The sequence below is a fragment of the Sceloporus undulatus genome, chromosome 2 (assembly GCF_019175285.1).
Source record: "Sceloporus undulatus isolate JIND9_A2432 ecotype Alabama chromosome 2, SceUnd_v1.1, whole genome shotgun sequence".
In the NCBI taxonomy this organism is placed as follows: Eukaryota; Metazoa; Chordata; class Lepidosauria; order Squamata; family Phrynosomatidae; genus Sceloporus; species Sceloporus undulatus.
Window position 1 is genome coordinate 51,054,919 of NC_056523.1, and position 27,111 is coordinate 51,082,029.

Genomic DNA, 27,111 nt, shown 5'->3' on the forward strand with positions numbered 1-27,111 from the left:
AAAAAAACACAATTGTAGAATGATGAACAGAAAACTTTTAGAAAAAGGATAATCAAGAGCAAAAGCCAAAAGCCAAGCCTAAAGGAATGTGGGTGTAATTGCAAATCTTGTAAATTATGCTACTTCACCCAAAGCATTCTCATTCAATGCGATCTATGATCACTTAATTGTTTTGAGCACCACTTCAGGCCTAGAAATCCTAGACTATGAAGTTACACATTTCAGTTTTATTACACCATCATATGGAAGAGTTGTTGTTGTTTACAGTATCCGTTATAAACTTTTGTGGACCTCAAGATCGACAAGGTCCTAGCCACTGGGATTAGCAGTAAGAGATAACAAGGCTTTCAGATAGTAGGAAGGGGGTCTTTTCAAGAGTAGCCCCTCAATTGGTGAATTCCTTACACTAACAGGTGTGTGTGGTCTCTTCCTTAGTTTCTTCATACTTGACCATAAATACGGTTTCATTTTGCTATGAGTAAACATTGGGAATTAGAACTCTGGCTAGATATATTTTAGTAAACTGGCTACTTCCAGCCTGGAGATATAATACACGTCTCATACTTTCTTGTGTTCTGTATTGACAGGTGGCTAGACGCTGTTGGTCAGGTAACAACAATGCTTATGAAACCATCTGCCAAGCCATGGAGAAAGAAAAGAAACTCAAGGTGACTCTTCCCCATAAAGTGACTGATGTCAGCATCCTGGAGCAAGCACTCCGGTGTTAACTTCACACTAGTCAGCCTTTCATTCTGCCTTTGAATATTGCTCTTTTCCCTTTTTGCAATGAATCTCATTTTATGATGTAATAAATGCCATTCCGAAACTGTCTTCTAGGTAAGCAGGTTTCCCCCCCGTGTTTTGATTGGGGTAGGCAACTGTGAAATGTTTTGGGGTTGCATTAGCTTCCAAGGGAAACTTGGAGGGCTGTCCCCACCACAATGTCCCTAAATGTCCTCTGTGGTGTGTAGGACAATTTTGTTTTCACCCCCAGGACATTTTAGGCCCAGGAGAAGTATTTTTATTACAACAGGAAATGACTTGGAAGTGATTTTCTGTTAGAAAAGAGCAAAACTGTTAGGAACAAATGATTTCTGTGGGGCATGCTAAAAGTGCTCCCAATGCCCCTGGAGGGTTCTGGGGGCATTTTATAGGGCAAGAAATTTGAAATGTTTTTTTTGGGGGGGGGGGTGCATGTGGCCTGCAGACCACACTTTCTCCCTCCTTAGTTTTGATGCTTGGGAAATCCAGCTACATTCAGCATCAATGTAAGGTTTTTTTTCCAGTAGCTTATAAGAGTATATGAAGGAAAGCATAAAGTCATGCAAAATCAAACCTGTTCTTAGCTATCTGTCTAGAAATCCAAGCAAAGTTCAGAAACACAGAAGTCATAATTCTGTTCAGCAACAACTGATGGCTTCCATGTCAGTGGGACAGTGAATCTGCTGTGGGATTTAGACTGAATGTCACAGAAGCCATCCAAGGTATTGAACCCTGTCCCCCAAATTAACTGGGTACCTTGGACAGCTCCCTTCACCTTCAGTCTAAACCCCAAAGTGTATTCTTTATCCTGAAGATGTGCAAGCTGTCTGCCACCACCAATTCCATTTCTGCCACTTATCACAACTCATTTTTGGAGTAAATTATTGTTTACAACAATGTAAGTCACAACGTCATACAATGATCTGCCTTAAACTCTGCCATAAATTGATCATAGATTTGTGCCAGAGAACCTAGACATTCCTGAAGGAAATGCTTTTCTAGGAATGTGTAGGTCCTCCAGCATGATTCTATGATCAACTTCTAGTAGATGTTGACCACAGAGTTACACTGGAGGACCTGAAAATTCTGAGAAGTGTTCTCTTAGGTAAAAAGAATAATGTTTTTTTATTTGCTGTTTTTCTGCATTCACGGGGGTCCTTCACTCCTAAGCCCAGTGAATGTGGAGGGACCACTGTATATTGCACCATACATATTTTATATGCATTGGAGGTGGGTGGGTGGAGAACTATCACACCATATTGACAACTGCCAGTACTACCACATTTATTTGTGCACTGTTTTGGGAAGTATGGACCAGAGAACCATTAAAATACAAACAAAATGAAATTCCCACTCATGCCGGCTGGAGGATGCTGAGAGTTACAGTCCAAAAAAAGCAACTTTTCATGCTGTAGTTTCAAGAGATTACTTCTAGTTCTTTCAAATCTGCAAGTCTTTACAAGGGCTTCTGTTCCATGGGTCTGTGCCAGTGAAATGTAGTACAAGCTATGCTCTTACTTGATCATTCAACATTGACTAGCCCAAGCTAGCTCTATAAGGAAGTAGGAAGACTTCTGACTTCCAGTAAGGGGTGTTTGTTTTTCAAAAGGAAATTAGTCGTATAAAGATTTCATGCATATTGGACAAGGCATAACAACATAAACACATTCATCTGCACAATTTTTCATGTAGCTTTGGTATAATAAAATTACACTGGCAAAATCAACTGTGTAATTATCTCTACTGGGTACAGAGAGGTACTTTATAATGGCTGAAGTGATGTGTACATGCATTGTTGTCTGATGGGAGGTCACTTTCAGGTTTCAGCAGAAAAGATATCAAGGCCTGATTCGGATATAACAATGAAAATTAGAAACTATGATCCTTGAACTTTTCATCCCTCCTTTGGCCCTTCTTTAAATGTGAGATGCAGTACTTCCAACTGTAATTCTGTATAGCAGTATCCCGTTTTGTTTGAAGATGGGGACCGATTTGTACCACATATAGCTTGTTAAGAAACAAAAATATAAAACTATAACCAGGTTGCTGTATGGTTTGCTTTTATATCAGATTGAAAGAATTGGTAGGGACCTCAGCAGATGTCCAAACTAATTCCTTGCTGATGCAATCAACCTGCTCCTTCAACACAGCTAATAGGATTAGTCCCAAACCGTGCACCAAGCTTGTGAACAGTTCACTTGTGATCTGCTTGAAAACTAAGGGGTATCTACTTTTTGCTTCTCAGTGGCGCTGTTTTGCTTACAATCCTGTCGGGGCGCATCAGCTTGCTGTTGGATAGAGTTATATCCCAGCCAAATGATCTGTGAAGTACATGCTGTGCTTAATCTGAACTGCTTTGAGTAGAAAAAAAATTCCTGCCAAATAAAACACAACCACCAGTTAAGTAGCTTGCACAGCCTGTGGCTCAGCCTGAAGTAAAAAAGTACTTGTACAATGATTTGGGATTTTGCCACTGTTTTCAGTAGATACAAAAGCAATGTCAGAATTAAATACATTTCTCCTGTTGTTTTATTAGCATTTCAATTTCAGAGAAGGCTTTCCGTTGTAAGAAATGTGTTAACACTGCCCATGTCTCTAAACTGTACTAAGTTGCATTGTCTGGACCTTTTCATAAATGTTAGAAAGCGACCTTCTGCCATTAAATGCACAGGTCTGCAAAACTGAGGGTCAATTAAGCTGGTTTTATAGTGACCTCAGATTTGCTCCATCCCATCTTGGTTTCTATGTTGCAAAATATGACAATTAAATGATCTTGCAAAGAATTGTCCTGCAAAGAGTAAAAAGGGGGTTAAAGACTTCTAGTATACTTCGAAAACACTTTAATTTGCTGATATGAAACACAAAAATCCATTCAAAAGCACCAAAAGCACTAATTGGACGGTACATAGAGAACCACACATCAGGAATAGTAAGAACATTCTAAGAAAACCAGATTTGGTGTTTGTAGGAAAGAAAGAAGCGGTTGTTGTGGACATTACCGTGAGATGGGGAAATGAAGTAGATACGTTGGAAAAAGCTGCTAAAGAGAAAGTATGTTACTATGAAAACTTGAGGGGGATAGTGAAAAAGCAATTTGATGTCGATAGGTTGTCCTTTTATGGGTTCGTCTGCGGAACCAGAGGGAAATGGCCTAAGGGCAATTTCGAGGTATTAGACCATTTGGATATAAAAGGTTATAGGGCTGTACAATTAGCCGAGATATTTGTGAGAAGAACTATACAATACTCAGGGAGGATGTTAAAGATGTGGGAAAATGGATACATTCGCCCAAGGGGGACCATGCTTGCCCTTTTAATTATATGTTATTGTGTTGGTGTTACATGTGTTTAAATATATATGGAATAAATTTGTTATATGTTCCCTTTGGGACAGTGGAACCGAATCTTGTAATGATTACCTCCCTGTAATACGCTATTTCCATCATGGCGAAAAACAGGAGCATGCAGCTGTCACAATGACATGACCATGGTTATCAGTTGACTTGAAGGCCCATATGCACACACAGACACAAGCTTTATGTAGGGTAATATATCCAAGATAGAGAGCCATCATGGTGTAGTGGTTTGACTATGACTCTGGAAACCAGGGTTTGAAACTCTGTTCAGCCATGGAAATCTATGGGTGACCTTGGGTGAGTAACACACTCTCAGTCTCAAAAAACCCTGCGACAGGTTTGCCTTAAGGTCACCATAAGTTAGAAAAGACTTGAAGGTACACAACAATAACAGCATACCCCATATATATTCAATAACTGAACTACACTGATATAGATCTACAGAACACCAAGGCAATTTCATTATGTTTTACAAAACTTTAAGAATACTGTAGTGATGAATTATGCAAAATTCTGTAGAAGAATTTGATCTGTTTTATTATCCTGTTTCAATAAAATATTATGATTTAAATGCGATTTAAAACTGAAACTCACAGAGGTGCAGTTAGTTCTACATCCCACTGTTTTGCAAGATGATACAGCACCACCTGCTGTTTGAATAACATTATAGCAAAAATTGTTGCAATTACAGTAATAATTTATTTCGCAGCACAGACAAGCAAATATTGCTAAGATTTTACAATGATTTAATGACACAGTTCAGAGATTGTTATACATGTCTCAGGCAATTACATTTGAAGTATGGTCAATGTGTGCATACATTTGCTGTATCCCTGGGCCTTTGATTTCAAAGCCGATAACCAGCAAGATGTAGTGGCTTGACTAGGGTGAAACAGACCACTGCCTTGAAGCTGCCCCAAAAAGGGGCAGCAAAGAGCTGCTCCTTTTTCTGGCAACGAAATCTCAGGATTCCATAGCACTGAGCCATGGCAAACTACATTATTTATGCAATGAAAAAATAGTTTCAATTTAGCCATTTTGGCCTCTAGTGAGATTCAGGTTTGATTTGCTCTTGTACTTATTTATTCGTCTTTTGGCAATCCGTGGCATTGAGCACCACAACTCAATACTTACTGCTTAAGGGAAAAACAGAAAAGCAGATAATGGGACAGAATATACTGTTAGAGCACATGGCTGACTGAAACAGTGGACTGGGCCACTCTACACTACAAGGTTTGTTGCAGGCTCCCCTTCTGTGTGTGTTAGAATGCCTGACTTCACTCACAGACCCATTTATATCAGTGGAAACCGAGTCCAAGTACTAATGAAAACAGCTTTTCAAAGATTTCATCTGAAGCAAAGATACCACTCTGTTTACTGCTGGTGGGACCAAAGACCACTGTTGCATCCTAGCTGCAGTACATCTTTTCTAGAATTAGAACTGGATGGGCAACTGCAATGGGTCTGGGGATCAATTGTCTGCTCCTGGGATCTTGCAAAGAAGGCACATGGACTGCCCTTAAAATTTCCAGTTATGGCAGGGTTGTGTCCCCCCCCCCCCCGCCTTGTTTGTTTCTAACAACCTTTTGGACAATGTAAATAACCTCTTCCCCCAAAAATCCCATGTCCAAATTTGAGACATATACCACTATTTGTTGATAAGCTGTGACTATCTCACTCCCCCTTTTTTTTTTACTCCTGGTGTAGAAATCTGATTGAAACTTGATACAACTTGTGCAACACCAAATTTTGAGATGTCCTGATAAGTTACAGGGGCTATAGACAGAAACACAGAAACACTCTTTTTAGCTTTCTAATAGATTTATTAGTTACATTATTAGTTACATTTATATCCCACTCTTCCTTCAGAGAGAAGGATTTTTTTCTTTCCTACTTTACACTAAATGTGACCCTGTCAGTACTGTCAGGCTGCTTTGAGGTCATGCTAAGATAAACAGAATAGGATAGAATGACTAACACAAGTGAAGACATAAACCTGGATCTCTTAAGTCTTGTTTTAAAAAAGGCAAAACAAAACTAAAAACCTCACAGAAGTCCCTAAATATTTAAGTAGACTGCAGAAACATTACTTAACAGCTGACATTAGAAACAGTTGAAGACTGACCAGTTACTTTAATAGATGTTAAGTGAGCACTGCTTTGTTGTTCTAGGCTGCTAGCAGCACAAGCCCTGGAGTCTTTGCCCACTTCCAACAGAATAAGCCCCACAGTAGGACCTCCTCAGGGATTCCTAAATATGTTTATATTTATTTAATAAATATATTTAGGACTTCCTAAATATGTGTCTCAGGAAACATATTTAGGTCTCCACAGCATCTAAAAAGCAAATTCCATTACTATGTGCAGTACCCACAGGTAGAGGACCTTTAGAGGACTTAAGTACAGTACTTAAAAGATTTTGGTGCCCCCATATATATCTAATTCAAAATATAAACAATAAATCATAAAATAAAATATAATCATTTTCTGATTCTAATTTTGTTGTATTCCTAAGGTTAATGTACATCATTATTCTCTATTATTGCTATTTTATTATTATTTTTATTATCGTGTGTGTGTGTACATAATGTTTTATTGATTGTGGGAGCTTTTTTTGGTGGGACCTGGTTTAGCTGAATCATTTGCAGTTTGCCCCTGGTAAATCTAGCAATGGTAAATTTCTGTGGTACCTCCCTTCCCTTGATGCTTTAAGCATGTGCTTATTTTGCTTAATGGTTAATCCAGCCCTGAGTCCCCTATTTATTACTGTATTATTAATTGCCCTGAGTCAACCCTGACTCAAGACAACCCTGTGGATGAGACATCTCCAAGACCCCGTCCCCCATTGCTTGGCTCAAGTCTTGCAGATTCAGGCCCATGACTTCCCTAACTAAGTCTAGCCAACTGGTTTGCGGTTGTCCTCTCTTTCTTCTGCCCTCTACCTTTCCTAGCATTATCGTCTTTTTTAATGGTCCTGCTTGTTCATGATGTGGCCAAAGTACAACAACTTCAATTTGGCCATCTTGGCTTCCAGGAAGAGTTCAAGCTTTATCTGTTCAAGGACCGATTTGTCTTTTTGGTCATCCACAGTATTTCCAGCACTTTTTTCCAGCACATCTCTAGCGAGTTTATTTTCTTTCTGTCAGCTTTCTTCAATGTCCAGCTCTCACATCAGTGCCTGGTGAGGGGGAATACAATGGCTTGGATGATTCTAACTTTTGCGCTCAGTGGTGTATCTTTATTCTTTGGGATCCCGTTTAGTTCTTTCATGGCTGCCCTCCACATTCCTAACCTTCTTCTGATTTCTTGACTGCAGTCTCCATTCTGATTAATGTTTGATCCCAAGTATGAAAACCCTTTTACTATCTTGATTTCCCCATTGTCTAGGTTGAAATTATGTAGATCCTCCGTGGTCATTATTTTTGTTTTATGTTCAGCAACAAGCCTGCCTTTGCACTTTCTTCCTTGACCTTCCTTAGTAGTTGCACCAAGTTTGTTTTCTGCTAGTATTATGGTGTCCTCTGTGTATCTTAGGCCCGAAACAGATAGGGCAAATAAAGCAGCTTCTAGCTGCTTCCGGGGCATGACATTTTCCCCAAAGTACGTGGAAGCCACATGGAGCCTCTGCCAAGGCAGCAAGAACATTCCATAACCTTTCATGATCGATGCAGTCAAAGATTTTGCTAGCGTCTACAAAGCATATCCTGATTTTCTTCTGGAATTCCTTGTCGCACTCCATTAGCCATCATATGTTTGCAATGTGGTCCTTAATGCCTCTTCCTTTCCTGAACCCTTCTTGCACTTCTGGGATTTCTCTCTCCATATGTGTCCAGAGTCTATGTTGCAGTATTTTAAACATAATTTTGCTTGTAAGGGAAATTACTGTATATACTCATGTATAAGTCTAGAAATTTTAGTCAAAAAAGTGACCCCAAAAATCTGAGTCGATTATCCATGGGTCAATGTAAGTATTGTACTTTAACTCATTATATGAAAAGGAACCATCCCCTGGTAAAAAGCAAGAGAATAATCTGTCCTGGAAGCACTGACTTCCTTCTGTTCTCTCATCAATCGATCTTTTAATATGAGCACAAACTGTTACGCCTCCTGTAATTCTGCAGGTTCTTTGGTATTGTTTTCATTTGCTTCATCCTTTACATCTTTTGTTACATGGCCCTAAATTTTACCCTTGACTTATCCACAGGTCATATCAAAATCTGTAATTTTTGCTCCACAACCTGCCCTCGACTTAGAAGTCAACCTATAGTCGAGTACATACGGTAGTGCTATGGTCCTACAGTTGCTGCAGCGGTAAATCCGGCAATGGAAAACTGCTGTGGTGTCCCCATTCCCTGGATGCTTCAAACATGTGCTTATTTTTGCTTAATAAGCCCAGGGTCCCCTATTGCAGTACAGGATCTAATTCTTCCTCTGCAATCCTTTACTTGTGGAAGTTCCTCTCTAGTTGTTGTTAGCTGGCTTCGAGTCAGTCTTGACTAATGGCAATCCTATGGATCAGACATCTCCAAGTCCTCCCATCCTCTCCCTCCCTGCTTAGATCTTGCAGACTCAGGCTCATGGTCTCCCTGATCTGTCTGGCATGCGGTCTTTCTCTCGTTCTCCTGCCCTCTACCTTCTCCAGCATCATTGCCTTTTCTAATGAGTTGTGCCTTGCTGTGATGTGTCTAAAGTACGACAGTCTCAGTTTGATCATCTTGGCTTCTAGGGTGATTTCAGGCTTGATCTGTTCAAGGACCCATTTGTTTGTCTTTTTGGCCATCTACATATCCTCAGCATTCTTCTTCAGCACTGTATCTCAAATGAATTGATTTTCTTCCTATCTGCTTTGTTCATTGTCCAGCTGTCACAGCTGTACATGGTGATGGGGAATACAGTGAGCTCTCCACATTTGCTGGGATTAAGGGTGCAGGACCCCTGTGAAAGTGGAAAAACCACAAATAAATAACCCCACTGTTTTTAGCTGAGAGGACACCTGTCTGGTGTCACAGCGGTTAAATGCCAGTACTGCAGCTACTCATTCACAAGCCACAAGGTTGTGAGTTTCATCCTGCAGGGCTCCAGGGTCAACTCAGCCTTGGACATCCTTCCATAGGTCACTAAAATGAGTACCCAGCTTGTTGGGGGGCAATTGGCCTACACACTGTAAACCACTGAAGGAGTGCTTAAGTGCAGTATAGAAATGTATTTGCTACTGCCATTGCCATTGCTCTCTAGGAATCTCTGATCCCCCAGAGTCCACTATGGTCAACATCTGCCAGAAGCTGAGCACAGAATTGCACTGGAGGACCTACAAATGCCCAGAGAAGGAACTGCTAGGTCCTCTAGTGAAGCTTTTGATGAGAGCTGACCATGGAGTCATGCGGGAGGACCTAGAGATCCCTAAAGGTAAAGATATTCCCCATCGACAAGGTTGTCAAGTTGTGTCCGACCACAGGGGGTGCTGCTCATCTCCGTTACTAAACCGATGAGCCAGTGTTGCCAGAGACTTCTCTGTGATCATGTGGCCAGCATGATTGACAGGACGCTGTTTACCATCCTATTGGGAATAGGTACCTATTTGTCTACTTGCCTTTGCATGCTTTGGGACTGCTAGGTTGGCAGAAGCTGGGAGTAGTGATGGGAGCGCACCCCATGACTCTGGCCTCGGACGGCCAGCCTGCTGACCCCTCAATCCACAGAGCCAGCGCCTTGACCACTTGAGCCCCTGTGTCCCAGAGAGAGATTCCTAGAGAACGTATTAAGCAAATCCATTAATCATCAAAGCTGTAAAGCGGAGAGCTGTCTCTACAGTCCCTGAATCCTCCTCCCCTCTTTCCCTTCAACTCCCTTCCAGCAGCAAGGCCACCTCTCTCCTTCCTTCCCACTGGATTCCTGCCTCCGGGTTTTCCACCCTGCCCTCCAGTTCCATGGCGCTCCGCACTCCGGGTTTTCCCTCCCTCCTTCCCTCCTCCCCTTCAGGCCCCGCCCCTCGGCTCTGGTTTCATCCGCCGCCGCTGCTACAGGGACCCCCAAGATGGAATCGCAGGGGCTGCCTGCGGCGCTGGAACAAGGAGAAGAAGAAGACGAAGAAGAAGACGAAGAGGAGGAGGAGGAAGGGCCCGAGCCCGGCGCCAGACAAGATGGCGGCCGCCTCCGCCGCGCCCCTCCCCTCAGCGGCGGGCAACGTCTCTCCCATTCCGCGCCCAGCCGACGACGGCCTCAGCAGCCGCGGGACCCACCTCCGGCCGCGGGAGCCTGGGGCCTGGACATGACGTTCCCGGTGCTGCTGCTGCTGGAGGGGAAGAAAGTGGCGGAAGCAGAAGCGGCGCCATCGCCATCGCCCCCTGCTCCTGCTCCTGCTCTGCCTCAGCAGCAGCCGCCATTGCCTCCGGCGGAGAGCGACGCTGTGCTGCTGGTGGTGAACCTCGTGCGGGGAGGAGCCCCAAGAGAAGAGAAGGAGGAGGAGGGGAAGGAGACGCAGACGCAGCCGCCGCCGCCTCCGGGGGGCCAGGGAGGAGGGAGCGGGGCTTCGGGGGAAGCGGCCCAGGAGGAGGAGGAGGAGCCCGGGGGCAGCGCAGCCACGACGGCGCCCTCCTCCTCCTCCTGCTCCTCCTCGCCGCCTGCTGCCTCCTCTTTTTCCGGGACGCTGACCATCAACAACCAGAGCCTGCTGGTGCGCTTCGAGAACGGGCTCCTGAGCCTCGGGGCCCCCCTCCAGGCTCCGGCTCCGTCTCCTTCCCCGGCCGCCTCCTATCCCTGCCCCGAGCCCAGCTGCCCAGAGGCCTTCCCCCGCAAGCAGCTCCTCCGGCTCCACGCCATGACGGCGCACCAAGATGGCGGCCGCGGCCAAGCAGCGTCGTCGTCGTCTTCATCTTCGTCGCCTCCGTCCGCCGGGCGGCCCTTCCGCTGCCCGGTGCCCGGCTGCTCCTGGGCCTTCGCCACGGCCTACAAGCTCCGCCGCCACCTGCACTCGCACGACAAGCTGCGCCCCTTCCCCTGCCCGGCCCCCGGCTGCAGCAAGCGCTTCACCACCGTCTACAACCTGCGCGCCCACGGACGCGCCCACGAGCAGGAGGCCGCCCACAAGTGCGAGGCCTGCGGGCAGAGGTTCCCCAGCGCCGCCCGCCTGGCCGCGCACCAGCGCCGCAGCCACCTGGAGCCCGAGCGGCCCTACCGCTGCCAGTTCCCCGGTGAGACTGCCAGGAGGGTCCTCCTAAGGTGGAGGAGGACACTTCGACAGTGGGACACGCTCCTTCCTCGGAGAGTGGTGGAGTCTCCCTCCGTGGAGGTCAATGGGGGTGCTTCGACTGAGAGTTCCTGCATGGCAGAATGGGGTTGGGCTGGGGGGCCCTTGCGGTCTTTGCCTAGTCTATGAGGCTATAGTAATCAAATCCGCAAGTATGGAGGGTTTAGCGTACGTTTCTATACCACATAACGATGTACTAAGCCAGTGGTTCTCAACCTTCCTAATGCGGCAACCCTTTCATATAGCTCCTCATGTTGTGTGACCCAGCCATAAAAGTGCAGTGTCTCAGTTCCTGAAAGCATCAGAAATCTGTGTTTTCCAATTGTCTTGGGTGGCCCATGTGAAAGGGTCATTTGACCCACAGGTTGAGAGCCACTGTACTAAGCGGTTCACAGTGTGTTGGCTGATTGCCCCCAACAAGCTGGGTACTCATTTTAGTGACCTACGGAAGGATGCCAGGCTGAGTCGATCCTGAGCCCCTGGCTGGGATTGAACTCACAGCCTTGTGCTTTTTTGTGAGTGAGTGCCTGCAGCACTGGCGTTTAACCCCTGTGCCACAAGGGCAGTGGCCAGTAGTCTGGGATTCTGGGAGCTGGAGTCCAAAATCCCTTAAAAGGGCACAGTTTGGGGACCCCTGGCCTCAAGGGATGCAAGATGTGCAGGTTCCTTGGAGCACGATAACACCCCAAGTCCATACAACAAGGATACTTATATTGGGCCAACCGCGGAGCACTGGCATCTTAAGTGGAGCGTGAAAAGCTTGACATATGTATTTATGCATGTTGGTTGAGCCAATAAAAGTATTACTGGATGTTATTGTGCTTTCCTATATGGCTAACACTTGTTATTTGTCCTCAACTTGTGGCAGCCTTGTAGATGAGGCATCTGCAAGCCCTGCATCCTCCTCTACTTTGCTTAGGTCCTGTAGACTCATGTTTGTGGCCATCCATCATGTGGTCTTCCTCCCTTTTTGTTTCTTTCTGCCTGCCTTATTTTTAGAGCCAAAGAGCTCCACATCTTGAAAGAGTTGATTTTCTTTGTATCCTCTTTCTTAACTGTCAACCTCATACATCATAATGGAGAATATGACTGCTTGGACTAGCCTCATTTTAATGCCCTTTCATGCAAATACAGCTACCCCTGGATATGTTACCTCCTTGGGTAGACTTGCACAACTAACCTGTCTTCCAGCACTTCCATGCACCACATTTTTGTCATGGGATGCAATTTTAAATTACTTAGGCCCCATACAGACTGCCAAAATAAAGTTGCTATGGGTCACTTTGGAGGTACAGTATGCTGTTTAAATGTTGCATGTGTCCTAAGAGTCCGGAAGCTGTGCCAAACCTGTGCTCCAGTTCTTAGGACTAGATTGTGGCTTTCGCACAGCTTCCGGACTCTTATGATGCATGCAACATTTAAACAGCATACCTCCAGTGACCCAAAGCAGCTTTATTTTGGCCTGTCAGTATGGGGCCTTACTTACTGCACTTTACCCTGCTTTTCTCCCAAAATGGGATCCAAGGCAGCTGTACGTTCTTGTCTCCTGTAAGGCAGCTTTAGCCTTCCTGTGCGTGGGAGTGGCAGACTTTTTTCTCCAGCATGTCAGGCACCTTGACCATATTTATGTCCATTGGCTACAATTCTTTTTTGTGTTTCCTACCAACTTGACATAGAGCAGCAGCCAGTGGGTCATGGATGAACCACCACTTTGAGTAGCACTACTCTACTGCTTCCATAATGTTTCATTATGGAATGTAAACAATGCAATGATGACTCTTATGTGGACACTCCAAAACAGCAACATCTAAAATTAAAATGTAGAACTGCTTGTAGAAGGAGTCTTTCACCTGTGTGTATGTTTGTGTGTGTGGTCTCAAGTTGCCTGTTAGGTTATGGTGACCCCATGAATTTCATATGGTTTTCTTAGGGAAAAAAATACTTGGAGGTGGTTTTACCAGTTCCTTCCTCTGAAATACAACCGACAGCACCTAGTATTCCTTGGCAGTCTTCCATCCAAGAACTAACCAGAGCTGACTTGCTAAGCTTCCAAGATCAAACAGGATTTTGTGCCTTTAAGGTATTTGAGTCTTTAAGACGTATAAGCTGTTTGCTTACTTTGTTTTCATGGAATCATACAGTTGGAAGGGACTACAAGGGCCATGCAGTCCAACCCCCTGCCTGGCAGGAGACACAATCAAAGCACCCTCGACAGATGGCCATCCAGCCTCTGTTTAAAGACCTCCAGGGAAGGAGACCCCACTACACTCCGAGGGAGTGTGTTCCACAGCTCTTGCTGTCAGGAAGTTCCTCCTAATGTTGAGGTGGAATCTCTGTTCCTGTAGCTTGCATTCATTGCTCCAGGTCCTAGTCTCTGGAGCAGCAGAAAACAAGCTTACTCCATCCCCAATGTGACACCCCTTCAAATATTTAAAGAGGGCTATCATATCACACCTTAATCATCTCTTCTCCAGGCTAAGCATACCCAGCTCCCTAAGTCTTTCCTCATTAAGGCATGCTTTCCAGACCCTTCACCATTCACTGCAGAGCTGATAATCCAGGATTCTGTTTTCAAAAGAAGTCATCCAGGGGAAACTTCAGAAGCTGAGTATAAAGACCTGTATAAATCAAAATTGCATTTAACAATCGTACTCAAAACTGTTTTTATTATTAAGACACAAATATCTTATTGAATACCAGCTGCTGAAGATTATATTTCAGAGGAAGGAAATGGCAAAACCATCAAAACTGGCAAAAAAATAAGATGTGAAAAATAAATTTTAGTAAAACAATAAGGAAATTAATTAAATTGGAAAAAAACTTTTAAGATCTTGATAAAAGGAAATGCAAGTTGCCACTATTATTTATCAGCTTAAAGAAAAATATATTACCATATTGGATAAATTTAATTCAGATCCACTTTGCCTTCAGCTATTATCTTAAATAATATGATTATTATCATAATGCTTTCTAGATTTTTGTGAACATTAACTGGTTGTATTATTTTTGCCTACTTTCCTCCAAAAGCACAGTTTAATTTCCCCCCTCTTTTCCAGGTTGTGATAGGACCTTCATAACAGTGAGTGCGTTGTTTTCTCATAATCGAGTCCACTTCAGGGAGCAAGAACTGTTCTCCTGCTCTTTCCCAGGCTGTAACAAGCAGTATGACAAAGCCTGCCGATTGAAAATCCACATGAGAAGCCACACAGGTCTGAATTAGTGTAAATATTAAATTTAACATGTAGTTTACATAGAAGAGAACTCTGAATCATACTGTTTCTTGAATGACCTTAAGGTAATAACTTAAGGTAGTTAGTACAGTATCTTTATTTTAATTTCCCCCCCAGGAGAAAGACCTTTCATCTGTGACTTTGAAGGTTGTGGCTGGTCCTTCACCAGCATGTCTAAGTTATTAAGACACAAAAGGTAAACTCTTGATTAATTGTTTTGATGCAGAGGTCTAATTGTACAGGTCCCCAGGTGGCTTCTATCTAATTCTTGAATATGGAGGGTCTTAGCCAGAGGAGGAGGAGGAGGAGAGAGATGTGAAGATGATGTAGCTGGGGATGATGTATACGCTGTATTAAAAGGTCCTTTAGAATTTATTAAAGTTTATGATGATGTTTTTAATAAATGCTAGTTTCCAACTGAGAAGTTAAATCTTAGTCTTCAGCACACTGATACATGATTTTTTGTACACAATGCCCTCAGTAATATAACACCCATTTAATTCTTGTTGCAGGAAACATGAAGATGACAGGAGATTTACATGTTCTGTAGAAGGCTGTGGAAAATCCTTCACGAGAGCTGAACACTTGAAAGGCCATAGTATAACTCATCTTGGTACAAAGCCATTTGAGTGCCCAGTCGAAGGTATTGGTTGTACTTATGATTGTGTATCTTTTATCTTTGCTTCCTTGATTGAGCATTCTACAGAGAGAGCCAAAGTAGATGTAATGGTAGCAGGCTTCTGCATTATGATTGAATTGTTACTGAATCTTATAATGGGGAGGAAAGACCATCAAAGCACAGCTGAAAGAAAAGAGCTGAAACATCCTGCCCCCAACGGCATATTTTCTCCATAATTTCATCTTTCTTGTGTGAAAGGGAATCGCTGAGAAAGAACAAGCTTATTTAAAAACCAGTTTTTGCAATGAGACTCAGCCCCTTCCTTTACCCAGTGCTGTACTTTACTGTCTCCAATTGGATTATGCTAGTGACTCTAAGTTGCCTGTGGGATTCCCCCTTTGGCTAATAATAATAATAATAATAATAATATATCCCACCTTTCCCCAGTTTGGGACTCAAAGTAGCTTCTTGTTTGTTTTAAGGTCATTTCCACTGTCAGGAAAACTTATCACAGGGTTTTCTTGGCAATATTTGTTTTTTGGCGGGGTTGCATTTGCCTCCTCCTGAGTCTGAGACAGTGTAACTTGCCCAAGATCATCCAGTGGGTTTCCATGGTTGAAAGGGTATTCACACCTTGTTCTCTAGAGTTACTGACATACATACGTTTAAGTGTGGCTTATGAACCCATGTCTCTGTGGATGGGGCATAGGTAGCTATTGTCTATCCCTTTGTGCTTTATCCAGCCACCCCTTCACGCTCTGTCATCCCTGCAACTGTCAAGCCTAGTTGGGGAGGCAGTTCTGACATTAATGATGCTACTACTTTGGGCTCCTGCGGAAGAAAAAAGAGAAATCTGTGAGCCCACCCTTGTTTCATCCCCTCTTCTACCTGAGGCCAGCTGTTGCTTTGTCATCTGACATGCCTTCTGTCCCCTCCACTAGGCAAAAGTTTTAGGGATTTGACACTTGCTGGAGCATGGGAGGAATGCAGAAGTCTATAAGCACAATGCTCAGTGTAGGATCTTAGCCTTAGACTGGTTATACAGGCATACCTCAGTTAATGAGGCCTCTGACAGAAACTACTTTTACAAAGTCTTTTTATTGCCTTCCTAGCTCGCGCTTTTTCTTCTTGTCCTCTGTTTTGCTGTAGTATTTTTTTAGCCACACCAGAAATGGGAGATTGTTGAAGGAAAGTGAGGCAGACACAGGCTTTTGCTGGATTACAGCTGCATGGCAGGGGGTTGGACTGGATGGCCCTTGTGGTCTCTTCCAATTGTATGATTCTATATAAATGGAAGAGGCCTCTATTTGAGTGTGAAGGCATAAATGCCATTTTATTTGTAATTTTGGGTCATTTTTGAAGTAATGTCGTGGCTGAAATTACTGTAGTATTTTAGATTTAGTATCTAAACATCATGTCTTATTTCAGGCTGTTGTGCAAAGTTCTCGGCACGCAGTAGTCTGTATATTCACTCAAAGAAGCACCTTCAAGATGTGGACTCGTTGAAGACCCGTTGCCCTGTTTCCAGCTGTAATAAACTGTTCACATCCAAGCATAGTATGAAAACTCACATGGTCAAACAACACAACTTTAGTACAGGTATGATGTGCGTAATGTGAAGGTTATCTCCAATGGCTCAAGGAGAATGTTGTTTCAGAAAACATTGAAACATTAACATTGAAACGTATTAGTGTTTGTAGAGACCTACGATATTGTGGTTGCCCATTCTCTTCTCCTGAGTCTTAGGCCCAGTGCATACCACCCCAAAAGGGCAGGCTGTAGGCAGCCGGTTTTCCTCTGGAGGGATGCCGCAGCAGCCAAAGTCTGCTGCATCCCCCCACCCTAAAAAGAACCCGAAAAAAAGGATTCTTCAGACGCCGCGCAGACATCACGAATGTGCCATTGGTGCACTCATGACGTAAGTGATGCACAATGACATCTGTACGCTGCATGTCGCTTACATCACGATGGTGGCCCCCATATGGATGGGAGGCCGTCATTACACCACCACCGTGAATCCTAGGGTTAGGTATCATGCGGTTGGTGCACGGTCCTTAACTCTAGAATCGCTGCTTGGACGCCACTGCTTGGCAGTATGTACCAGGACTTAGGCATATTGCTGCCACAGTGTGCTGTATCCTTTCAAAAACAAACCCAAACACTTATTATTATTATTATTATTATTATTATTATTATTTTCTTTTTTAGCTTAGGCAGGAGCCAGTGATTGATAACCTTTTGACTGAAGAGCGGGATATAAATAAAAATAAAAAAAATAAATCTTAGTTTTTTTTCTCAGGCATTGATCTCATTTTGATAAGACACCTCACAGCTATATTACTTAATGACTTGTTTGCCACTGAAAGCTACTTCTGTATGGTTGGAAACTTTGTGGGTTGTGTTTCCCATGTGGCTCACTTAAACTGAATGGTTAGGTACTCATGTAGGCTTTTGGAGGCATGTAGCACTTCCCACTTAGTCAAGCTGGCATGTGCAGAAATCTGGTTCAAACCACACCACAGATTCATGGGACATGACTGTATGAAAATGATTTCAAATAGTAGCCATAGCACTATATATAGGTATAAACTTTAGTTTCTCCAGTGGGAGTCAGGAAGCAAATTACCTCAGTTGTAAAGCAGCTTGAAAGTAATCATAGTTTCATAGACAAATGGTATCCTAGCAAACCTTGCCAATCTGGGATCCTAGCAAGCCTTTGCAATGCATGTTTCTGTCTACAGCGGGGAGGGCAGCAGACTATATGAAATTTGGAGCATGGCCCTTTTGTGGATAGAGGTAGCATTTGGGACTTATTGTTGGGCTTTGGTTCTCATTTTCCATAGGCAAGATGAAAATAGCTTGTTAATTTTGTAAAGTAACCATACTAAATCTTTGTTTCAGATCTCTTAAATCAGATGGAAACTCTTGGTTCCCTAACACCTAGCAGTGAACTCACCAATTCAGGACAAAGTGACCTCAGCAATGTAGATCTTGTGTCCCTCTTTTCTAGTGTGTCCGGGAACACCTCTGGAATTTCAACTGATATGGCTCTGATAAACTCTGGAATTCTCACTATAGATGTTGCCTCTGTGGGATCCACACTTGGAAGCAATCTTTCCGTTAGTAGCAATTCTCTTGGTCAGACGGTTGACCCACTGATTTTAGTGGCTGGCAGTGACATTCCACACAGCCTGGATAGCTCTCTTTTGTTGGGAACAACTGCCACAGTTTTACAGCAAAGCACCTTAACTTTGGATGATGTACAGACAGTAAATGCAGAAGCTTTAGGCTCGTTAGCATCTTTGTCTACAAAGAGTTCCAATCAAGACCTGCACGGTTTGCCTTCCAGCAATAACCTCTCTGTGGACACAGCCACTTTAACCCCGTCCAGCAGCCTCAGTGGAAACAGTGGATCTGAATTACTGGCTCCAAGTAAATCAGAACAGACTTTGCTTCCTAGCCTGGATGTTGTGGGACAGCAAGAAGGCAGTAAAGTGGTGACTCAGTTTGTGTTCTCCAACCCTCCAGGAAGTTACAGTGCACAGAAAGAAACTGATCTGAGCACCGTGACTGGCAGCTCCTTTCTGGTATGCAGTAACTCTCAATAACTGTAGTTTTCATTAGTATCTTAGCTTTGAGGATATTATATTGCCGTGTATGAGCCATCCTTTCTACCAGATCAAATGAGTTTGTGGAATGTCTGCCATGAACGAAGTCATCGTATATTTTGTACAATGTAAGTGGTATAAATTGTGGTTGGCTGTGCTAATATTAAATCCAGTTACACTGTGTGCATCATACTTGGATGAAAGAGAATAGCCCCATCCCAGAACTTAGTATTATTACCTCTCTTCCCAAGCAGTTGTAAGTACTTAAACTCTGGGAAGTAGATGGATTAGAGATCGATTGAGCAAAAGATGTGCATTTGTCATTGCTTATAGAACAAGAAGGTAAATGGACTGTGAAATATTCCCTTCCTTCTAGTTCCTATTTTTTCCACACATGCTTTTTGCATTCGTGATAAAAATTGGATTGTAATGAAGCTGGAGTAGGGTTTCCTATTATCTGATAGTGTGCATAATCATGGATTGCATCTGCAGAGTGCATTTTGACAGTTGTTACTTGTTCCAGTGTCCTGTGAACTCAGATAGATGTGTGGCTTCCTCTTCTCAGTATGGAATGTTCCTTTGCATGAATCATTACCATTAAAATGTTAAGCTGAACAGCAAAGATAAAGAATTGAATCTACTATTTTGTAAGCAGATTTTATCTTGCTCAGTGGAACTTCATGTTCCTCTGTTCTGAAGTACCATCCCTGCACATCTACTCTAAAAGGTCTTATAGTTTTATAGAACAGATTTTCAAGGGTGGCGGTAACTAGTGGGAAGGTGGAATCCATTCTGCTAGTAGACCTAATTCTATTGTCAGACAGATATGTTTGAATACAACACAGTCTAGAATGTTCAGAGAAAATGCTAGGGACCTATTCCGTGATGTTTAGGAGTCGGGAGGCATATTCATGGTTTTAAACAGAAATGTAATGGGACCTGGAAGTTTTGTTGTTTTGGTGACACACATTAAACCTTTTTTTCTCATCAGGAGAGTGGTGGATCTGCAAGAACAGATTATCGAGCCATTCAGCTTGCTAAGAAAAGAAAACAGAAAAGAAATGGGAGTGACATTGGTAAGTATTCTTTCAGGAAATTGAGCCAAAACAGATGACCTTAAAGGGTCGGCATGATGCTGCCCCTTTGAGCGCCAGATCAGGGCTGCAGCAATGTCACACTGTGGCCTTGATCAGGCTATTTGCTGGCTCAAAAAGAGGCAGCAAAGAGCCACTGCTGCAGCTTTGTGGTGCTCCTGCGACGTGCACTGTATGAATGCCACCACTGTTGGAGTGTTGTAACGCTGCCTGCTGTCTGGGCAGGCAGGCAGCATGACACCGGCTTGGGGGCATCATCGGAGTGTGCATCTTCTAAATGCCATGCCGCCCCCAAACTGGCATTTACTGCCTGTCTGTTTGGGACCATTCCACGATGAAATAGGTCTAAGTATTTGAACAAAATTGACACAAGACTTTTCTAACAGTTCTGGTGAGCAGAACTTTATGTCTGAGAAAAAGTATCCCCCCCCCCCACTTTTTTTAAAAAAATCTGTATGAGTGGCTACAGCAAGTGAATATTGAGGAAGAATGTTCCAGGATCACTTAGTAGATTTGTTTTCCTCCTGTTCAGTTTGACAGCTTATTCTGATAATATGATCCCATGTTTTTCCATTGGCTACAATTGCTTATACCTACTTTGTCCTTGATGCTATTACTGAAATGGTCTCCATGGGTGTGACCAGGGCACTAGCTGTTTCAGTTCTGTGGGATTAGTTTCATTTATAGTGACAGGAATCTTAACATGGTGCTTGGATGCAGTTAACCTCTTGTGTGTTCTGCCTTTGCTTCTTATAGCTAATAGGATCTAGTGACAGGGCGGTCTTAGAAAATTATTAATGCCATACTGAGAAAGGGATGAGATCTATCTGTTGAAGGAATGGGTGATTCAGCTACTACTTAGGAAGGCTGTCTTGGTCCTGGATGATTTTAGTAACCATTAAGGTGCAGACATTCCTTTCTGAGGAAAGGTACCTGAACAGTTATTTGCTGTTGAATTCCAGAATCTCTTCAAGGAGACAAATGATCTAGACTAGTAGTGGGAAGAATAACAACAACAACAACAATTTCAAGATAAATCTATTGTGAAGACTTCAAGCAGAGATAAAGGTTATTTAAAACAGTCTACATTTAAAATTCATCATCTTAATTCACAATTTAAACTTATCTTGATAAGCCTGCTGGAAGAGACTGGTCTTCGATGCTATTTTAAATTTGGACAGAGTTTTCGGCTGTCAGATCTCTTCCCAGAGCTTGTTCGACAATCTAGGGGCAGCTGAAGAAAACATCCTCTGGCTGACAGTCACCAACCTAATCTTGGCAGACTGGACTAAATGTCCACCATAGGATCTGAGTGTACAGGGTGGATTATATGGAAGGAGGTGATTCTGTAGGTAACCTGGACCCAAACAATGTAGGGCTTTAAAGGTAATAACCAACACTTTGTACCTTGCCTGGAAACTAATTGGCACCCAGTAGAGTGATTTTAAGATCAGTGTTATATGTTCACTCCTGGATGTCCCAGTAATCAATCAGACTGCCGTGTTTTGAACTAATGGAAGTTTCTGAACTTGGTACATAGGTAGCCCAATGCACTGTACATTGCAAAAGTCCAGCCTTGAAGTTACCAGTGTGTGCACTACCATCTTTAGGTCCTCCAGCTCTAGGTAGGGGTGCAGCTGATATAACGGCTGAAGCTGATAGTAAACACTCCTGGCTGTCACATCTATCTGAGCTGTTGAACAACAAGTCCTTTCAGATGTTGACAGCAAAGCAATTGGTCAGGGATTATGGGAGTTGTAATCCAAAATAATTTTGAGAGCTAAACATTTCCCACTTTAAAACTAAGCCCCTTGCACTCCAGTTTTAGTCCTGCCTCTATCATAAAATGGTCATGAGTTACCCTGATGGGTGACTGCTGTCAAAAGAGGTTCCTCCCTTCAAGAACAACCCTGTGAGACATGAAAGAGATACTATGGGTTAATGGTTCCTATATTCATGAATATGTCTACAAGATCTCTCTGCATACTGATTCTACAGACTAACAGCTATATCTGAATTCTATATTCATGAAGTTAGTATTTAGTCAGTTCTGGAGGGAATCATAGGGGCGAAACAGATGGGCAGGAAAAAGTGGCTTGAAGCTGCCTTTTCTGAAGCCACATTGAAACCCCACCAACCACACCAGCGGCTCCCAAGACAGCTGGAGTGCTCATGTCATGACCACATGATAAGGCTTCAAGCCAGGAAGAAAATGAAAAAACCTGCTTCTTTTTTAAATGGTTTTTCTCTGCATAAGGCGCCTAGAGGACACTTTCCTGCTGGCTTCAAGCCATGTCCTCTAAACACCACACCTTCAAGTCAACCTGAAAGCACCTCTTTTTGCCTGTCTGTTTAGCCCCATACTTTGTCTAAAAGAGCAGGATCAGAGCTATCAGTTTTTTCTGAATCCAGTTCTGTCATTAAAAGACCCATGTGTATTTACAAGCTAGAGGTGGTTCACTGCTTGTAGCCTTTCTTGTACACAGATAGTCTGGATAAATTATTAATGAAGAGATGATGCCGTCATCTCTTTTCAAGAGTAATTTATTGTGATTACTTCAGGCAGAGATAAAATCTTTTTCCAGCACTTATGTACCTGAGGCATTGTTCTATTTAGTTACACCTTACACTGGGGCTTGGATCCAGAGTAGTCTTAATGTTAGTGCAAGGGATAGTGGTTCAGTAAAGGCTCATGGAGGTGGCAGAGAAGGTGGTTTTCTCAACTTTACCATTGCAGTTTGAATGTAAGCTCTCACATTGTTCCAGATAGTCCCTGGCCCTTAACCTTTTGAAAATCTGATGAAGCATTCTTCAGGAAGAAGAATAATCTACTTTTTTCCCTTCCTTTTACTGGAATTCCACTCACAGTACCTCTTTATTCAACTTGGTGCTTTTATGTCAAAAAAGCACCTTGTTGTTCAACTTCATGCTTTTATGTTATTTAGTACTAAAATCATGTGGTTTCTTCATATATTACACTCAAAACTCTTTGAAAAAATAAATTATTTGGAAGCCCAGTTTCATAAAGAGTACTTTCTTCAGAACATACTTTTGTATTATAGATATGTCAAATACTGTATTTCAGGGAGCCCTAACTCTGCCCTAAGAAAAGGCAAAATTGATAAAATTAGTTCTTGTAGCCATGGAAACCGGTTATGCAACAGTGTTTTGCCAAATGGAAGTCTAACTGTGAGAGATGCATCAGCTGGTACACAGTTTGTCCAAATTCAGCTGCTTCAGGTAAGAAAAATTTACATGATTTATGGAATCTCACCTGACTATATAAATAATCATGGCAGACTGGTGATTCTCACACTGCACTAAGATGCATAACATAGGCCCAAAACAGTCGGGCAGTAAATGTGGCTTCTGGTTGCTCTGGGGGCATGGCATTTAGATGATGCATACCCCCAGAGCATCCAGAAGATGCGCAGGGAGCGCGGCCTGCTTCAAAAAGCCGGCCACAAAAAAAGCAGACAAAGGCCTCTCTCTGCCGGTGTCTTGTTCAGAACTGTGGTAGCAGCCTGGATCAGGGCTGGGCATGGGCAGTTGCCATGATCCCACACCGATCGAGGCAGGAGCAGCCTCTAGCTGCTCCTTTTGCCCTGTCTGTTTGAGGCCATAGTCTCATGCAGTAATGTGCACCTAAAAAATACTCAGGAAACCATGGCAAAATAATTCAAGCTTCCTTCTCCTGTCTTTCTACTTCCTTTCTTTTTATTCCCATCAGAGAATTACAGTCAGCACTTGGTATCGGTGGACTTGCCATCAGCGGATTTGAGTATCCGCAGACTTCAAGTCTACATTGTTCCCAATGGTTGCACATGCATGAGGCTGTGCTGCCATTGGGAACAAAATGATGGGTGGGCGGGCTGTGGTGGTGGTGGGGTCAACACAGGACAACCACTGGGCTGACAGGATGGCAGTGAGGAGTTTGGGGAGGGGAAACCCCGACATCTCTGCTCCCCTCCACACTGTGCCCTGGAAGCCCCTTACTTGTTCCTCCTCTCTCTTTGGCAGTAGCAGCAACCTCCTGGGTCCCCCTCCCAGCAGAGGTCTCCTCAGAAGGGAAGATGGCCACCACCACCTCCCTTGGTGACCCCTTCCTCCACTTCCTGCAAGTCTCTTTTGCTGAGACTGGCCTCTTTGCTTTCTGGCCAAAGGTGCCGCCCCCTTCCAGAGATCAGCAGGAGGTGGATGGTTACCAAGAGTGGCAGCAGCAGCGAGGATAGTGACTGTAATTCTCTGTTCTATGATTGGGAATAAAAAGAAAGGAAGTAGAGAGACAGGAACAGTAAACTTGTATAAATTTGCAATGTTTCCTAAACATTCCACCCAGCTACCTACCCATCACTTTGTTCCTGATGGTGGTGCGGCCTCATGCACACACCGCCATTGGAGATGAGGGAACTTCAGCATCCGCAGATTGGTATCTGTGTGTGTGTGTGGGGGGGGGGGGTTAAGAATGGATCCCCCATGGATACCAAGGGCCAACTGTACTTTTCTGTTCTTATGTTTATTGGAAGCATGTTCTCTTGAAACATTTTTGTGAATGGGTTTAGAAGTAAGTAGCAAAGCAGCAAATGGGAAGGAGGTCTGCATCCAAAACGTCTTTGATATAGCAAAGACCTAAGTTCTCTTATGCTGCTGCCTTGTCCATGAATTGGGCCAGGTACTATTCCATCCCTTGAGGTGGCCTAGCAAAATTCCCTCCCATAGAAACCAGTGGGAAAGCAGGTGGTAGATTAAAGGAAACTACCTTTTCCTATGCTGATGATAGATTAGCAGGGTTGTCGATGAGATTGGAAAATGGATGTTCATTTGTACAAAGCTGAACATCATGTATTGAGAGAAGAGACCACTGATATGCAATTGGAGAATACCAATACTAATACTGCTGCTACTACTGCTGCTGCTGCTACTACTACTACTAATTATTATTAGTAATAGTAGTAGTAGTAGTGAGTACTGGAGAAATAAAGTAACTCTGGAAGAAGTATATGTGTAAGGTTGCAACATTAGTTTACAGTAGTAATTACTTTTTTTCTAATTAATTGCCTTGTAGTGAATGCTGACAGTAATCGGAATTCTATCAAGTCCATAATTCAATGCAGATGTGATATGTGTCTCTTCCTTTGCTCAGAATGATGACTTAATAATGCATGACTAGTAACTCATATATCCATGTGCTGGTAGCAGAATATTGCATGGTTGCTGTGGTATTGTCCGTATTGGGAATCTAATTATTTATTTCCTTTCCCTTAGGATGATTCCCCAGGAGAGGGAGATCTGCCCTTTCAGCTCAGTGCTCAGTCGTCCACTTCACATTCTCAGCTGACAGTGGACTTACCTGTTCATATTCTTCAGGTAGAACTCCTTAAAATTGCAAGTTGAATGCTAAAAGCAATAGTCCTACCAGTTTTGCTGCTCTTTCTTTCTTTCTTTCTTTCTTTCTTTCTTTCTTTCTTTCTTTTTCTTTCTTTTGATAGTTGTAAACATACAGTAAGGTGTCTTATACAGTTGGCCCTGTATATACATGGGGGATCCATTCCATATACCCCTGCAGATACCAAAAATGCTCAAGTGGCATTGCCCTCAATGGTAATGTGGCCATGCAGCTGCACCACCATTAAGAACAATAGGACTTTACCTCCACCCCTAGCCACCCGAAGCCTGCTTCGCCACTCTCAGAGCGGCAGGGGCTGCCTCCTCCTCTTCCCTTTCCGCCACGCAGCTGCCTCTTCCTCCCTCCCTTCTCTTCTCCACTGCCACAGCTTCCTCTTTCTCCCTCTTCTCTCCCTCCTCCTTCCTCCCCTCCACCACCACGGTCTCCTCCTCTTCATCCTTCCTCCTTCTCTTCTCCTGCCACTGCCATGGCCTCCTCTTCCTCCCACCTCCTCTTCTCCCCTGTTTCTGCTGCAGCCACCTCTTCCTTCCTCCTCCTTTTCCCTGTTGCCACCACTTCCTCCTCTGCCCCTCCCCCCATGAGCATGCGATCCGTGGTGCTGGAATCTGTGGATGGCAAGTCCTCAGATATGGAGGGCCTACTGTATATAAATTTAGTTGCTTGTTTGAGTTTGATGGATTTAGCAGTAAATACAAAAACATGCTGCATACAGCTATCTATTTTTGTTACTACATATGTGTAAGCTTGCCATTTGAGAAAATTTACAATTTTAATCCAATAAGCATAAATATCCATGAGCTTCACAGAGTGCAATGCCTGTATGATTTATGCAGTTTAGTTGAATAGCTGCAGTGAAAGCTATATGTGAAATTCTCTCTCTTTGTTATTTGTCTTTGAACAGGAGACACACAACTCTGCTGAAGAGGATGCCAGTTCTGATAATTCTCAGTTTACAGGAAGCACCATTAATTTACAAGACCTTGAATGAATTTGTTGGGGGGAAAGATATTGAAGTGCAGCAGAATCTTGAAAAATAGGCAACTGTTTTTTCTTCTACAAAACAAAGTGGGAAATTGGGAGCATGCACACACCAGTGCTGCCTTGTGGCTTGCTTGATGATTATTGTGCAATGATATTCAGTAAATTTTATTTGATAAGATTCTTGGAGATCTTGGTATATTCTCTTTGGTAGTCATAAAAAGACACTTACAGAATATTTTTAGGTTATGCAGTGGATCGTTTGGAATGCTGTCTTAGAGGGAACATACTGTGACAATATTCCATACTGATGCTTAATGAACATTTATGCTTGGCAATTTTTGGTGATGTTCAAAGAAATAGGTGATGAGAGGTTTTCTCAGTTCTGTTTGGGATTCAAATGGTAGCATGACAGTGAAGACTACATAAATTGGAAGGGCAAAGTGCTGCCTACATGTGGCCCCTGCGGCCATTTTGTGGCTACTAAGGGTCAAAAATATTTCTTTGCCTTTTTCTTTTGCTCCAGAATGCCTCCAAATAAACTTGAGGTGATGTAGAGGGCGTTGCCATCACGTTCCCGCCTGGGCCTGGCAGAGAGCATCATCATCAACAACATATATTTTTAAAAAAGTTCTGAAATGTTCCAAAATGTGCACTAGGAGCATGTGATGCATTTCCACCACATTTTAAGGGCTCCCTGGGCCAACTGAATCTCAGAAGAGGCATTTTTTGAAACCCAAACATGGTGAAAATGTCCACATACCCCCTAGAGGTGTTTGGGGCCTTTTTTTTTTTTTTTTTTTGGCAGTAGCA

General features: G+C 43.3%; 2 protein-coding genes across 6 annotated transcripts in view; both read left to right on the forward strand.

Annotated features, from left to right (window-relative positions):
• The window catches only part of UROC1 (urocanate hydratase 1), an 82,680-nt gene extending 78,515 nt beyond the window's left edge, over positions 1–4,165 (forward strand). The window contains 1 exon segment of the mRNA XM_042451798.1: positions 588–4,165. Coding sequence (XP_042307732.1) covers positions 588–728 — 141 coding nt within the window. The 3' untranslated portion in view covers positions 729–4,165.
• Positions 4,166–9,368: 5,203 nt separating this feature from the next.
• On the forward strand, positions 9,369–26,479 carry ZXDC (ZXD family zinc finger C). 5 transcript variants are annotated; one of them, XM_042449579.1, is made up of 10 exons: positions 9,373–11,306; positions 14,419–14,571; positions 14,710–14,788; positions 15,105–15,235; positions 16,640–16,810; positions 18,113–18,798; positions 19,811–19,895; positions 22,999–23,153; positions 25,179–25,280; positions 26,222–26,479. In XM_042449579.1, the coding sequence occupies exons 1-10, from the start codon at positions 10,151–10,153 to the stop codon at positions 26,306–26,308; spliced, it is 2,805 nt and encodes a 934-aa protein (XP_042305513.1). In that variant the 5' UTR covers positions 9,373–10,150; the 3' UTR covers positions 26,309–26,479. The 5 variants fall into 5 exon arrangements, 2 of the variants coding, with proteins under 2 accessions (XP_042305514.1, XP_042305513.1); XR_006101950.1 differs by lacking the exons at positions 25,179–25,280; positions 26,222–26,479 and adding an exon at positions 20,876–20,981 and having other exon boundaries at positions 9,369–11,306; positions 22,999–23,133; XM_042449580.1 differs by lacking the exon at positions 25,179–25,280 and having other exon boundaries at positions 9,371–11,306.
• The last annotated feature ends 632 nt before the right edge of the window (positions 26,480–27,111 follow it).